This window comes from Hesperophylax consimilis, chromosome 26, assembly GCF_061612785.1.
Source record: "Hesperophylax consimilis isolate HC1 chromosome 26, BYU_Hcon_1.0, whole genome shotgun sequence".
In the NCBI taxonomy this organism is placed as follows: domain Eukaryota; kingdom Metazoa; phylum Arthropoda; class Insecta; order Trichoptera; family Limnephilidae; genus Hesperophylax; species Hesperophylax consimilis.
The window spans coordinates 26,886,321-26,902,704 of NC_142861.1; the positions used below are offsets into that span (position 1 = coordinate 26,886,321).

At 32.0% G+C, this 16,384-nt stretch overlaps 1 protein-coding gene across 1 annotated transcript in view; it reads right to left on the bottom strand.

Moving 5' to 3' along the window:
• LOC149411363 (neuroligin-4, Y-linked-like) overlaps positions 1 to 16,384 on the bottom strand; it is an 887,216-nt gene that overhangs the window by 75,973 nt on the left and 794,859 nt on the right. The window contains exon 8 of the mRNA XM_089647299.1: positions 5,252 to 5,403. Coding sequence (XP_089503425.1) covers positions 5,252 to 5,403 — 152 coding nt within the window. The remainder of the gene's footprint in view (positions 1 to 5,251; positions 5,404 to 16,384) is intronic.

Below are 16,384 nucleotides of genomic sequence, written 5' to 3' on the forward strand. Positions count from 1 at the left end.
TTACATACTTTTAACCAATATTTTATTTTTATTAACAAGATGCTTATTTTATGAAATATTATCTAGTGAACTAGTAAAATAGTATAAAAATTAGTTTAAAATATGCGCTTCCTTGAAGTTAATCGAAAATACTAATTTCAGATGTCTGTCCGTGATATGTTAGTCCTGCGTGACTGGTTCAATGAATTCAAATTTGCTTCAAATTCAAGTATCATTTTTAAGCTATAATGTAGGTATTTACCCATTGCATCATTTCAACGGAAAATTATTTTAATTGGCGTTTCCAAATATAGGACTGATTTTGTCAAAAATAAGATTACCGTGTGATATTTCACAGGTCTTTACTATCAATTAGTTACTAAAATAAAACATATATTTTACTTACATGTTTACGGTTCGACATTTGACTTCCATAATTTAATATTTAAAAAAAAACAGATGTTAGTAACTTTAAGCGTCACTAACACGAAATTTTTTAGTTCGTAAGAACTTATATAATTTATATTATTTATATGTACAGTATTCTCACACCCTGCCTGTGATGGACACAGGATAGATATTTCATAGCGGGCAGTCCTGAAGGATTCCTGAAAGAGTACTGAAAGCATGCCGGGAATGTGAAATGGAAAAGGTTCACACTCATTCTTTACCTTAGGAAGATGTTGAAAGACCTTTTAAGTTAAATTCCAGAAGAAACTCGAATTTTTGTAACACCCTTTGGTCCTCCTACTACATTACGAGTTGAAAGTGTTTGAAGAACAGAGCTCTTAATAATACTTTCCTGGTAGTCAATGGTATAAAATGAACTAGATATAGTTCTGTGATGCTCGATTTTGAGACCAAAGACTTATGTTTTGTTTTCCATAAATGTGATAAATATTTTTGATAACTTCAACACTGTGAAAAATAGTGACTTATGGTTCGTTAAAAATATTTAAAAAACATGAAACAATCTGCAACAGAATAGTAATGTTAGGTTAGGTTAGGTTCGTTCAAAGTCCCCATCAAGCACCTTTTCTTATTTGATATATAAGCTGTAAACATAGGGACTTGCTTTAAATTTTACACAACTTATAAACAATCGCTAATGTTTCGTAAATGGTTCTAATTTTACCCATCAGCTGTGAAATACTACAGGGATAAAATAAATGTAGTCTCTAGAATGCTTCCATACTCGTAGAACTGTCATATTTTGAACCAGGGCCGGCCCATGGGAGCAATTCACTCCTGGCGCCGAATCGCCAAGGGACCAAGGCGCTGAGAATACCTAACACCTAACAGTCCTAACTCATTGCCCTTGAGATTGTTTTTCATACAAATGAAACTGCACAAAATTATTGATTACAGTGATCACCTATCTAGGTGTCCACTGGTTTTGACAAGGGTCGCGAAAATTACACTAGCGCCAGGCGCCATTTGGTTCAGGGTCGGCCCTTTTTCGAACCTCATATTAGAATTTTACCGGTTATTTTCAATGCTTAAAGTGGCAATTTTAGATTTTGTATTTTTTTAAAAATTATTTTTATTTTTATGTGGAACCGCACAAGAGTTTGGGACTCTCCTAACCATCTGAAAACAGTATGACTATGGCATCCCTAATTAGGATGTGTTGTGAGGTTGAAGGTAATGGGAAGGAGAAGGAGATAAGGAAGAAGAAGGTGGGGAAATCATTGCTATTCAGATCTGGTCACCAAACACGATCAAAGCCATTTCAAGTAACGTTTCAATTCTGAATGGTGTTCTTACACCAGGGGTGACACTGAGAGAATCTTCCACTCTAGAACATGCCGCAAATATAAAAAATATACTATTTTAAATGTGTTAATTGTGAAAAAACACAAATGAATCTAGTAAAATTTACTTACGCACGCCGGGATTTGAAACCACGTCCTCTGGCTTGCTAGTCGAGAGCCTTACTTCTAGACAGATTTCTTTTTGAAAATAACAGAGGGCGCCACTTCCATTTACAATTATCCCAAACTGTTCCCATTATTATAAAAACAGTTTTGTGCGACCAGTGGCCTACCGCAAGGTAGGCAAGGTATTTTGGCCTGATTTGTTTCTCATTTTCATTTACGATATAACAAATCGTTTCGACGATGTCGAGGTATTGCTCTTTGCTGATGACATCAAGCTATATAAAAAAATAACTGATGTAAATCCAAAATACTTTCACTACTTACATTTAGAAGTAATATTGTTTAAATCTTGTGTTGTTTCTTAATAATTTATTTACCTTAACACTAACATGTTTATAATTGAACTAGAATTCCCTCACCAAACACAAGAGCACTGTCTCTTTATGGTGAGGAAAGGCTACTTTAATTTCTATTGTTTTATATCTTGTTTATATCCTGTATACTTATCTATGTAAAAAAATATATTTTTCAAATATTAAATAAAAAAATAAATGAAAATAAAATTACAAAATAAAAATTTAAAAAAAATAAAATCACTGCCAAATATTACAGTCAAATATTAATAAGTTTAAAGATGGGTGCGTACAAAATAATCTGTTTTTAAATGTAGACAAATGCAAAACCCTGACTTTCTGCAGAAATAAAAATCCTATTTTATTTGAATACTCCATTAACAATACAGCTTTAGAAAGAGTCACGGAAATGAGAGATCTCGGAATTATTTTGGATGAAAAACTAAGTTTCGCCAATCATATCTACTAAATTGTAAACAAAGGCATGAAAACACTAGGCTTCGTATTAAGAACAACTAAAAACTATAACTCCATACAAGCCATTAAACTGTTATACATATTTTTTGTTTTTAATAAGTTTTTATTATTCACAATGTACATTTGTTACGTATAAATTTTTTATAACATTAGCGACCGGTTTCGACACGTCCGTGTCATTAACTAGCTATTTTAAAAACGTTTTTAAAATAGCTAGTTAATGACACGGACGTGTCGAAACCGGTCGCTAATTTTATAAAAAATTTATACGCAACAAATGTACATTGTGAATAATAAAAACTCATTAAAAAAAAAAAATGTCTAGAAATTGTTACATAGTGAATGCCAAAGAAATACAAAAAATTGTTACACATATCTTTAGTTAGAAGCATAATTGAATACAACTCAGTAGTTCGGTCTCCCTCTTACAAAATTCACATTAATAACATTGAGCGAATACAAAAAAAATTACGTTTTATAAATTTTAAATTAAATATCCCACTAGAAGACTTACAATATCATTTCTTATGAAATACTAACGACTTAACTTTTTTTTCAAAATTCTAAATTCGACTGTTGTGAACTTCTGCAACTCATAAACTTACAAATACCTACAATAACAACACGAAAAAATACAGTATTGCACACATATCAGATAAGCCTATCGATCGGAATTTTAAAGGTCTCAATTTCACTTTGCTGGTTGATATTAAATTTACAGAAGCAAATAATTAAACGATTTGTACACTTCAAAACTTTAGGAAAAATAGGTATTAAAATAGGAAAAATTAATATTATACATGGGTATACATTATATATTATTTATTATTAAAAATATGTCTATATGGCGCATCTGCAGTGCTTAATATCATTGCTTTTCGTCTAGAAACTTCTGTTTTGGATGCTTTCTGAAGTAAAAAATTATTAATGCCTAAATAATTTACATTTATTTCCGCTTGAAATTATTCAGATTCTCCGCGATTTCATTCTTATTCATTGAATTGAAAACGAAATTAATGTCCTTTTTAATATATTTTATTAAAAAAATTAAGTCGTGTTCCTAAAATTATCTTGCATAAATCATGACGTTGTAGTACCTACTTAAGCCAACATTAATTTAATACGACGAGAAGAACACTTATCAAATATTAAAAACGTTCGAAACAAAAATTCCAAGAAATTTTCGCTGTAGCCAACTGAACTTTTTTAAAAGTGAAATACAATTTGTGTCATCGCACATATTTTTTTTGTCTATTTATATACATAGAAAGTATTTGATTTTCTTATTTTTCAGAAAATTAAATTGTACTTGGAAATCGTACTCCTTTTAAGTTTGCAAAATTTGAATTCTAATTTAATTAAGTTTTAATAATTCTCAGTTTGTAAAAAGTCTAATAAAATAAATTGTGATAGTATAATCTAATCACATATTATAAGTAAACTCCAATTTGACAGTATGTTACAATAGACTGTCAAATTTTCCATCTGGTAACTCATCATTTATATTTTTTTCTTTCTTTTTGAAATATTTTGTGTTTGTATGTAGTATTACTTTATGTTTGTTATTACTATATGATTGCTTCACTCAAATGTAAATTGTTAACCTTGATACAGGCTTAGGCTTAGATATTTATTAGGAAAATAACATTTCTCGATATATTCTGAATGACTTATATTTTATCAAGAAATTGGCATGCTATCATTTTTTTAACAGGATATTTTTTTCCGTGTATACTTTTATATGATTTTTCACCGTGTTTCCATTTTCAATAGAAGTAGAAAGTATTTGACGCGAAGACTTAATTGATTTACTTTTAATTGTCATAAAAATATATAATAAAAAATAAAAATAAATTCATCACTAAATCATCCTTGCTAAGTTTGTTCTTATTTTGACTACTCCCAAATGTCTCCCACTACCCCCACCTAACAATATCTAACTATTTCTGTACTTGTAACTTTTTTTGTAATTATAGTGATTTATTTTTGAGGTATAATTCCGTGTTGCACAACTTCCATCTTTAGCCAACGTTTCGGACAGCAGATTTCATCATCAGGGCAGATGGACTCTGTAATGCTATCCGAGGCGTCGGCTTGAGAAGGGGATAGCGCAACATGGCATAATTACCAAAAAACAAATCACTACCATATTTTTGGTCGTGATAATCTTAATTTTAAGAGCGCCATTGAATGACCGAACTCGGACAGTTTAAATAGTTAGCGAATTATAAGTATCGAGAAAAAAATGTAAAAAATACTATTCAAAAACAACAAAAAATTGCACTTTTGACCTTCAAAACAAGAGGAAGGTGACCTTTTAGGCGTGATTTAAAAAAAACCACCACCACATCATTTTTTCACCCCTTAAAGCCAAATTATTAAATTTTTCAAATCTGATGTTCAATGATAAAAAAAATTACTGTTTACAACTGATTTTGAACGAAACCTTCGTAAACTTGAAGACTTCAGTCTTCAAATAAAGAACAAAAAACAAGAACATTACATTTGTTCTAATAGTTCCGGTAGACACTACACTGAAAGGAGTGTGGTAATAAAACTCACCCAGTCCTGGCGAAGTTGGCGATGTACAGAATGAAGGCTTCGGAGAGAGCAACTTCCGACTTGGTGTAGTTCTTGGGGAAGTGACTGAATCCCTCCACTAGCGGCGCTCCGAACAGATAAGGTAGTTCCTCCCCGTGTACTGTGCCCATTCTCTGGAAATACAAAACAAAATAATATTAAATAATGTTGACAGATTTGCAAATTTTGTGATGGAGTTACCAATTTAACAAATTCACGGAAACAACGCCTATTGAAGTAGTTTTAGAGAAAATTTTAATTTATTATTTTTTTATTTGTTTAAATTATCACATTTATACAATTTTGTGTTCATGTTAACCATCACGCCATTTCTCTGCTGGGGTAGGCAGAGAGGACGAACCGTCAAACAACTTGTACTAGGATGGTAACATTAAAAATAAAGGAAGTGTTATCGCTGCGCCCCGACGTACAACACACAAATCCACTTCGCATGGCGCACTATGTATTAGTTCACCGCCCATTAGCCGGATATTAACCGATGTGATCGGTTAATTCATCAGATTAGGATTAGGGACGCGTTACGACACAACGGTCTGGTAAGTGAGGTTCTGTATTGCATTAGTATGTAGCCTGTTTATTTGTGTCACTATGCAAATATTTCTGCACTTGATAGTAACTGCGCCTGTTATATATTCATCCTAGACTTGAAGAAAAGTTAATAGATGTCGCTCATTTGAATTAAAACGGGATATATTTATCCAAAAAACTATCTAGATTGCATTTATTTCGAGTTGAATCTTGCGATCATACATACAATGATAGCAGCCAATATAAATGAGCGATGAGAAAATTAAGATAACATTAAGAGTTCTTATTCGTAGTATGATACAGTTAAATATGATCGAAAGATATAGGGACTCATTAGCTCTGTAGGTAGAACTGCGCCCCTGGAATGCGAGTGTAATGGGTTCAAGTCCTAGATCCGACTGTATTATTTTCTGATTTTCGTTAAAGAATCTCTAATATTGTCTTCAATAATTAAATAATATTTATAGATTATTTCAGAATATACAATGTTTTTTTAATGAATAAGTCATGAAATATCTCGAATTAATCAATTATAATTTAGATGACTACGCTGGGATTTAATATCGCCACCTACGAATTGATAGTCGAGGGCCTTACACCTCGACCACGGAGGGTGTTGTACAACATAGAGACCATGTATAAATAACTAAGTATTTCTCACTCATCATCTTTCCTTCCTCATTACTATCTCCATAGTTTAAAACCTTACACCGTATTCCAATTTTAGGGTAGTGGGGATTTGCTGAATATAAAGCGGACTGTAAAAAAAACAAAACGTTTTTTATTAAAATTTTGAAATTTAGGTCACATCGATACAAAGGTGACATGCGTTTGAACTTTCGAATTAAAAATAAATATCATGTTTTATTTCATTCTTTGAAATAAAAATATAAATCACTCCCTGGAAACAAGGAAAAAAAACTCTGGCCTCGTTTTTCTTTTTCCGACTCAATAAACATTTTGCTTATTGCGTTTTGAATTTTGAACAGTTTGACGTTTTATTTTGACTTGTTACATACAACATTTAACATTACTCTCAGTCATAAAAGAAAATATTTTGTGTGAATGGCAATTTAAACAATGCGAACATATTTATAAAGGAACTATTTATTTTGTTCCATATCACGAGCTTTTTCATTAAACTCATCCAAATTGATTTCATGATTAATGTATTTTTGGTATTTGGACGATATTGAATAAAAATACATTTTAAAACTAATTCACACTAAAACTATTCCCATTAAAACTATTCCCACTACAACTATTCATACTAATTAGTGACATCGAGATGAAATACAATTTTATTTTATTTTACATTTGGAACCACGAGCATGCAAACTTTATTGAGATATAAAGGTAGTATTCAATAAAGCCACCATCTTGATCCGGAAACGGAACGGAACAAACAAATTTACAACACTTTGAATATATTTTTGTTAATATTTTTGGGGTGTTATGCCGTGTTGCGCTAACTCCTTCTTTAGCCAACGTTTCGGACAGCATTTTAGTGTCCATCATCAGGGCAGATGTGTTATTAATAACACATTGGCTAAAGAAGGAGTTAGCGCAACACGGCATAACACCCCAAAAACAAATAACAAAAATACTTTTGGCCGTGAAAATCTTAAATCATATTTGACTTTGAATATACTTTTTATGCCAAATTTCAACATAATAATACATTATTCTTTTGATATTTAGCGAAAATTATTGATAGTTAAATTATTTTTAATTAAGTATTTAATTGAATTTTTAGTCCTTTTTATGAATGTATCAGGACCAGCAGATATTTCCAAAGCGGGTTTTGCAAGTCGACGAGTCATTTATTAAAGGGAAACCAATCTCTTGGGCCGAAAACAAAACATTTATCTGCGAAAAAATATCTTTCCCCCTTTCAAAATAATTTTTGCGTCGGCAGGGCACCATTTCATTGCGAAGAAGTAAAAAGTATTTATCTTTAAATAATATACCATTCAGTTGCTTTCTTCGTCGAGAAACAAAACGTTAACAATGTATGTGAAAAGCATCTTGTCTATTTCTCTGCCGTGAAAGTCTCCGTAAAGCACCCGTAGGTAGTTAATTTTGAAAATTTATGGGCTTCAATAAATAAATAAAAAAAACTTTATTGGCTCGGGCCTGCGTCCACGTGACGTATTTGTTCATTTTTATGATTTGTGTTTACTTCCTATAACTCCTGTACCCCTGGAACACTGATTGGAAAATCCCTATAAGTGTGATCGGACCGATTTGAAAAGAAAAAATACTACACCAATAAAGAAATAATAATGACTAAGCAATATGGATAGCTTTGAGATTAGATCAGTTTTTGACATGATATATTTTCTATAGCTACCTGATGTCTACGCCATTTAGCACCATTGAGATGATTTTTGTCATCAAATTCACAAACTTTAAAAAATTATCAAACTGATTTGAATCACAGCAATAATTAATGTATAAGTTATATGTTTTTACATATATATATTCAGATTAAAAGTTTAAAAATATATATTTTATTTCTAATAACTTATCGGTTTTCACTGAAAATACGGGCAAGACCTAAAAACAATATTTTTTAATGTAAGTATGAAAGTTGTAAGTCTCTAACTTCTGTTGTAAATATTTATGTCAGTAAGTCACTAGTTTTAAGTCAGTCGTTAAAAGCCTTAGTCGAAAGCCACTAGATATAAGTTATAGATGTAAACCTCTAGTTTTGAATCAGTACTTATAAGCTTCAGCCGTTAGTCTTAGATGTAAGTCACTAGTTATTATTATGAAGCTTAGTTGTAAACCAGTAAATTTTATTTAAAATAAACATGTTTGTACAGCGTCTTTGAGGTGATTTTTCACGAAACCGACCCTACATGGATAAACTAAATATTAATTTTATTAACAAATTATCCAAAACATATTTCTTATTATAACCTGCCTGCTACATAATATTTAAAAAAACCTTTATATCGAAAACCACGGTGTATGGTAAAATACGTATAATTACTCAACCAATAAAAGGTTTTCACTGATGTATCTTAATTTAGTGAATATAAAAGAAAAAAAAGTTACATTAGCCTATAAAAATGGAAAGGTGGGATGGAGAAAAAGGGATGGATCTAGCCTGTGTAGAGTAATGTATATTATGTGAATAATATTTATTAATTTTGAATTTAGCCATCTAGTTAAAATAAGGTTTTCTTGAATATTAAAGTGAATGCAAAAAATTTTAGAAACCGAAAACGGAACTTTGATACAAACAAATTGACAGACAGATGAAATGCCAAACGGACGAGTTAAAAAAAGGCTTAGTTAAGCTCAGTCAATTAAGACAAAACGGTGCTCAACAAATCATCCAAGTATTATTGTTATTATAATTTAATAAAAGAAAATTTCTTAAATACAGTACCGATTTGAAAAAAAATCAATATCTGAAACCAGACAGGCTAATGACATTGATCGTATCTTCAAGAAAAAAAAAAAAAAAAATTAAATTTAAGAAAGATCAATAATTTCGCTTGCATTGTGAAAAAATGAGCCACGTTCGAGTAGCCAGCTACGTCCACAAAACACTTCTATCTGCCTTGTTCGGTGGAAGTTGTATAGCGCTCTAAAGCGAACAAGCTATACTAAATTTTGAAAATTTTATATCATTTTTACGTTAAATCAGCCCTTATTTCCGAACGCCTTCCTTTATGAGGGTTATAATAGCAAGGACATACACGATACTGGATTGGCTACATAGATAATGTAAAGACGACCATTTATTCATATGTTATTATTTATTTATTATAATTCCCATGGCAGCCCAATTCATTTCTTACGTGCGGTGGGAGATGTATGTAAATAATTTCATTTTTCCCGTGGGAAAAGAAGACGTAGATACGTACACTGTTTTTCTCATTTTCAATTACCTAATATTATTTAGTGTAAGAAAGAGCTGGAACATTATTGTGATAAAGAGCGTACGTTTTGTATTTTGTATGTAGTGTTTGCTCTGAGTTTATGAAATTTGCACAGCATTTTTTAAGTATTTCTTGGTGAATGAAATTAGTCAGGGTCGTAACTTGTATTACGAGCTACGGAGATTTGAAATAAATACATTGACTATCGAAACAACAATAAACGCGTAACCTGGGTTCGCATAACTTCCGATAAAACGTTGTCATTTTAGGAGCGGGAGGCTCCTCTGTTTAATCTTATGTCTACATTTTAATGGCTGTACATCCAATTACTTACCTAGCACATTGTATATCTTTCTGTGTTTTGTATATTATTCAGGAAATATACGTGGAGTAGAAGCTATAAACCTAGCGTAAAAATGATACAAAAATTAAATATTTTACGAGCGCTTGATTTAAACTCCCATTTAGACACATTTGAGCGTTATGCGTGAAATGGCGAATTAAATAAATTACTGTAATTGGTATGAAAGTAGTTTACTTAGAAAGAAAGTGTTTTTTGGTCTTTCTTCTGGCTTAACTGGATGTTATAGTTGAAAGATTTGTGAAGCTGGAAGTAGTTTTTTTACTATTTTTTATTAGTTGCAATTGCAAAGTTTGTATATGATGTAGGTATAAACTATAATAAAAGTATAATTTTTTTCACCGTCCTCCTCGCTAGAGTTTCCTGTTCTGAGGCGGCCTGTAGTTATAAAACATTATTGCCTTTCATAAGAAAAACTGGTAAGTTTTTTTTATAATATAATTCATTTATTTTATTTAGTAAAAGTTATTAAAGACACTTGGAAAATGTTTTATCTGTCCAACTAGGAGAAATTCCCGTTTTACGACAGACAAAATGAACATTTTTTTTGCAACTAAAGACAAAAAAGAGAAGAAAACAAAAGAATGAGAAGAAAATAAATATTTTAAAATTAAAATAGATTTTAACATAAATTTAGTTGATGTTTTATTACCAAACGTATTAAAATTTTAACAACACAAGTATTTTTTAATAACTTAATAGGTAAAACCTCAAAATGTCATACATACCTATTGAAGATAATATTCACGATTTTTAAATAAAAATTTAAAGCAAAACATAAGAAGCAGACATCTTCAATAATTAAATGAATTGTTTACTTATATTTTGCTGCCAAGTAAGACAGATGATCATAGATTTACATTTCAAATGAACACGGTTAGTTAACTTTAAAAATAACAAAATCTGATAAAAATGCAAGTAAAAAAAATATAAAAATTATTATAAGTATTTTTTGTGGTATTTTGGCGTGTTGCGCTACCTCCTTCTTTAGGCAACGTTTCGGACAGCATTTCAGATGTGTCATGCCCTGATGATGGACACTGTAGTGCTGTCAGAAAGGTTGCCTAGAGAAAAAGGTAGCGTAACATGGCATAATACATAGCGTTACATGGCATGGTGCTAATCTCGAATCATGTCTGAAAGAAATGTACATTTGAAATAAACCTTAATAAAAAAAATAATAGTGTTCTTATTCTAGAAAGGTACCTACTTTATCGCTTGTCTGAATTGTTCCTGATATCTGCTCCAATATGAAATGACAATTAATTTCAAAGATAATTTGAGTTCATTGAACGTGAATAATTTCACGAAGGAATATTTCACTGGCTTTGTTACCCATTAAAAAACCTACTAAATTTAAATATTTTCTAAAGAGAAAGTCTTTGTTTGGAGAATTCAGACAAGCGATTAAGTACATACCCATAACATGATATTTTAACAGAAATTTATTTTACTTATACATTTTCAAAAATTGAACTTATTTGTCAAGAATTTTTTGCATTTCTTCCACGCAGAAGGCCCCGAGGACAATAATTTCTCTCAGGGTCAATGTCATCTTAGCGTAGAGGGTTTTTTTTTAAGAAAAGAAGGAGAGAAAGTACTAGGAAAAAAATTGTATCAGTGGTGAGTAGGAATCTGAAGGTCCGTTGGTTCAGGAGTGACAGACGTATGAATCTATCTCTCTAATTACGTTGCAAGGTGATGGGTCGAGAGAGTCCTGCTAGAGGTCAAAAGGCCTCCCTCAACCAGTCTCTCTCGATCCCGCCCGCCACAGGCCGCCAGCAGGTGGGCAGACGTATTAGCCGCCAAAGTCTAGACAAAACTCACCCCATGAACACAGGCACCCTCGCGAAGTCATCAAACTTAGCGAACAACTTAGGGTGGCCAATGGTAGGGATGTTGGTTATCTACTACCTACATAGTACCGGCCTTTCAAATTGAATCGAATTTCACGGATCTGAGCCAGAATAACATACTTAAGTACTGGTGATTCAATTTCACTAAATGAGGGACAACGTTATTTCGACCCCCGGGTTGAGCAAGCGTTCGATACGTCACCTACTAGAATCAGATTTCGTGTGAAAAATATCTTAAGATCCAAAAGTCAAAAAGAGAAGAAGTTTACTGGAAATTTTATAAATATCTTTATTAGCAAGTTGTATCCACATTAAACAAATAGCCTTTTCAAATAAAACTGTTTATTTCCTACAAAATAACCCCTAGCGTTTTCTCAATTTTGGTGCGGTTATTTTGCCGGCGTATAAACACGAAGAAATATGACTAGAAAAATAAAAACACCCATCGTGGAAGATAGTTTATGAAGCATTACGCTCATAAAGAATTTATATTATATTGTCGCACGCACATTTCAGATTCGGGAAAAAATAACTGAGGCAAATACCGCAACCAAAGCAAACATGTCTGGAGATAATCTGTTTTATTTACTTAAGATAATAAAAAAGCTTATGAAATAAGTTCTACTTTTTTACATTACAAACCCAAACAAGAAAATAATTTCAGAGCCAACGTCATCTTTGGGGATTCTGTGTGGTGTTTTATTGTTCGGGCATATAGCCTATTGTTTGTAATAATTTACTACTTACCCGTCCTATAACCTGGTCACCAGGAGACGGGAAGATCCTTCAGTACCGTTTCTGCAGCGCCACTGACTTACTCGGTTGTTAGGTTAGAATTACAGGTTAAATGCAATATGACGTGGAGTTTTTTCGTGCTTGCAGGGAGAGGGAATATTGAAGACACCAAGACAAAAGGTAGGACATCATCATTATTCTGGTGGTATCCTCTCATTGTTCTAATGAAAGTAAGAAGAGGAAGTTATGGAAAATAAAATGGTATGATGGATGAGTAGGACGTCGTAAATATTTTCTTCTCCCACTTATGTGCAACGCGACATGTCAAAAGGCCGGTTAGAGAGGTGAAAAGGTCTCCCTCAATCGGTCTCTCCCGTTACGGCACGCCAAGCAGTTGGTGGGCAGGAGCATTCGCCGCCGATACCTGGAGAAACATTACTCCATGAATCCGGGCATCCCTGCAAATTCACTAAACTTAGCGAAACACTTGGGGTGGCTTATGGCACAGGTGTTGGTTTTCCAATAAATGGTTACTGGAGCAGCGGTACCCATAAACGCATCCCAAATAAGTTAGAAAATAGCAATCGATTTACATTTTGGCAACCACAAAAATTAACTTCATTATATTTTATGGTAACATACTTGAGTTCATTTTCTTCAGTTATGGTACCGCCGCCCCGTTAAACATTTATTGGATAACCAATACCTCTACCATAGGTCGTTCTAAGTGGTAAGCTAGATTTGGTGAGTTAACAGGGGTGCCCAGGTTCATCGGGATAGGTGTGTTCAGGATGCGCCTAGACTTAAGCTGCGCGGCGTGCCAGATCGAGAGGGGCTGGTGACAAAGGCCGTAAGGGAAATTATTTTCTTCAGCGCCTCCCTTGTGGGGTTAATGTAAAAATAAAACAGAGCCTCGTATCTATAATAGGAATAGCGACAAAAATGCTGTTTCAGATATTTGATTTATCGGTTAGGAAAATAAAGCATTGTTCTTTTAATAAGAATACCGCAAAAGAGTCTCAACTGCTCCCAACCATCTGGAGGCAGTAAGAATATTGCATCTCCAATTGAGGTATGTTGAGAGGCTGAAGGTAGTGGCGAGAGAAAGGAGATGGGGAAGAAGAAAGTGGGGAAATAACTGACAATTCAGATTTGGTTACGAAACACGGCCAAAGCGATTTCAAGCCACTTTTAATTCAGAATTGTGGTCTTATACTAGGGTCATACTGAGAGTATCTTCGACCCGGAACGTGCCGTAAATATACCTTATATAATTTATTTTTTTATTAACAAAATACCTAGGGGTCATTATTGATTCACACTTACGCTGGACTGAGCACATAACTTTCATTACTAATAAACTAAAAAGAGTCATGCACCTAATAAAGTCAATCAAAAACATTTTCCCACATTCAATACTTAGATCTATATATTTCGTCCTCTGTCAATCGATTGTTACATATGGCATACTGGCTTGGGGAAGCGCTACAAACACTGCAATCGACCCAATACAAAAAATTCAAAAGGCAATAATTAAAATCATCTTGCAAGTACCATTCTACACAAATTCAAGCGAAATTTTCAAAACATTAGACGTCATGTCAAAAAGACAACTTTATGCCAAATCTGCACTACTAAATTTCCTCCAACAGAAACTACACATTCCAATGCCACCTCAAACAACAATAAAAACAAGGTTGACAACAAACAATACCCTGAACATACCGATAACATACACCACACACGGACAAAGAAACTTCCAGTATTACGCTACAAAACTTTTTAATTGTATGCCCACCACTCTGAAACTACTACTAATGGGAAATACATACACATACATTCACAAAAAACTGATCACAGCCTGGATCAAAAAACAAGATATCCATTTTATACAAAACATTATAACACCAAACCAAACATATGCAATAAATCTCTACACTATATGTTCACTTGTACTATTGATATATTCTTACAAACGCTTTTTTTTATTGTAATTATTATAAAAAGAAGAACGAATCAAATTAATTATTGCTGTCAATTAAACAAACACTCACTATGTCTCCGAGTATTATCTAAACATAAAATAAATCTTATAGAAAAAATCAAAACCTACAATTTTAGATATGAACTGAAATCGAGCAAGAATAGTGATACACTAATTATGAGCATTATTACTTATTCATTTACTCGTAGAATTTTATATACATATTTTATCACACCTAAATAAATACAATGGAAAATTTTAACTTAAGCGAAATTGATAAAAATCTAAATATAGAAGAATACGTATGTGAAGCAGCCAGTGAATGCAATAAGATCTATGACAATATAATAAATAGACTAACAATCTTGCACCTAAACATTAGAAGTATAAATAAAAACATGGATGAACTTTTGGTATCCCTAAATACATTATGTTCACAGCCAGATTTCATAATACTATCCGAGGCGCACATACATGCAAACATAAATATACCAATCATCCCAAACTACAAAAATTACAATACAAATTATCAGATTAATAAAAATAGTGGAATTGTAGTATACGCTAAAGAAAAATTTACTGATATCAATATTACCGAAATACACATATGCAAAGCAAACTGTTTGTCATTAAATTTTGTTTTAAATAATATGCCATTCAATATAATCGCAATATATCGAACACACAGTTCTGATGTACCTTTATTTATAGAAGAATTAAAAAAAATACTATGTAACAAAAACCATCTAAATTGTATCGTAATAGGTGATTTAAATATTAATATTGGTCCTAATAACCACTGTAAAAATAAATTAGATTATATAAATGCTATGAATGAAATGAACTTTATATCATGTGTAAATAATTTCACAAGAGAATTTGCAAACCAATCGCCATCATGCCTGGACCACATATGGAGCAATATTAAACACACAGAAAAAATTAAATCTATTATATGGAAAAATGATATAACAGATCACCATACAAATATTTTTATTTATGATTTCAATAAAAACTTAGGATTATATGACTCTAGAAAAAATATTAACATAATTTCCAAATTGAACAATGTAAAATTAAACAATAAATTAAGTAACGAATCTTGGTCCTCAATACTAAATTGCCAAAACCCAGACATGTGCGCAAACTTCTTTGAAGAAACTTTAAATGCTCATATCGCAGACTGTACAACCTTTATAAATAATCAACCAAGTTCTAAATTAAGGCAAATCAAACCATGGATTACGCAGGGATTACTCATATCTATCCGGAAAAAAGAAAAACTTTTCATAGACACAAAAAAAACCCTACCAGTAGCCAAGTAAAAAACGAATACAAAATATTCCGGAACAAACTCATTAAAATTATCAAAGACACAAAAGAAAAATATTACAGGGAGAAAATAATCCTCACAAAAGAAAACCCTAAAAAAACATGGAACACTATAAATGAAATAATGAATAAAAATAATAAAAATAAGTCTACAATAAATGTCATAAACAATAATGGAACTAACATAAATGCTATCCGTGAACCAAAAATGTGCGCAAATATTTTCAACAAATTTTTCGCTACCGTCGGTCAAAAACTTGCATATAAAATTGACCAAAATTATCAACCTGATGACATACATGAAGATAAAATAACAAATAGCAATCTTTCAAATTTTAAACCGACTTCAGAAAAAAATATTGAAAACATAATACAATCACTTAAAAATGGTAGTGCGCCAGG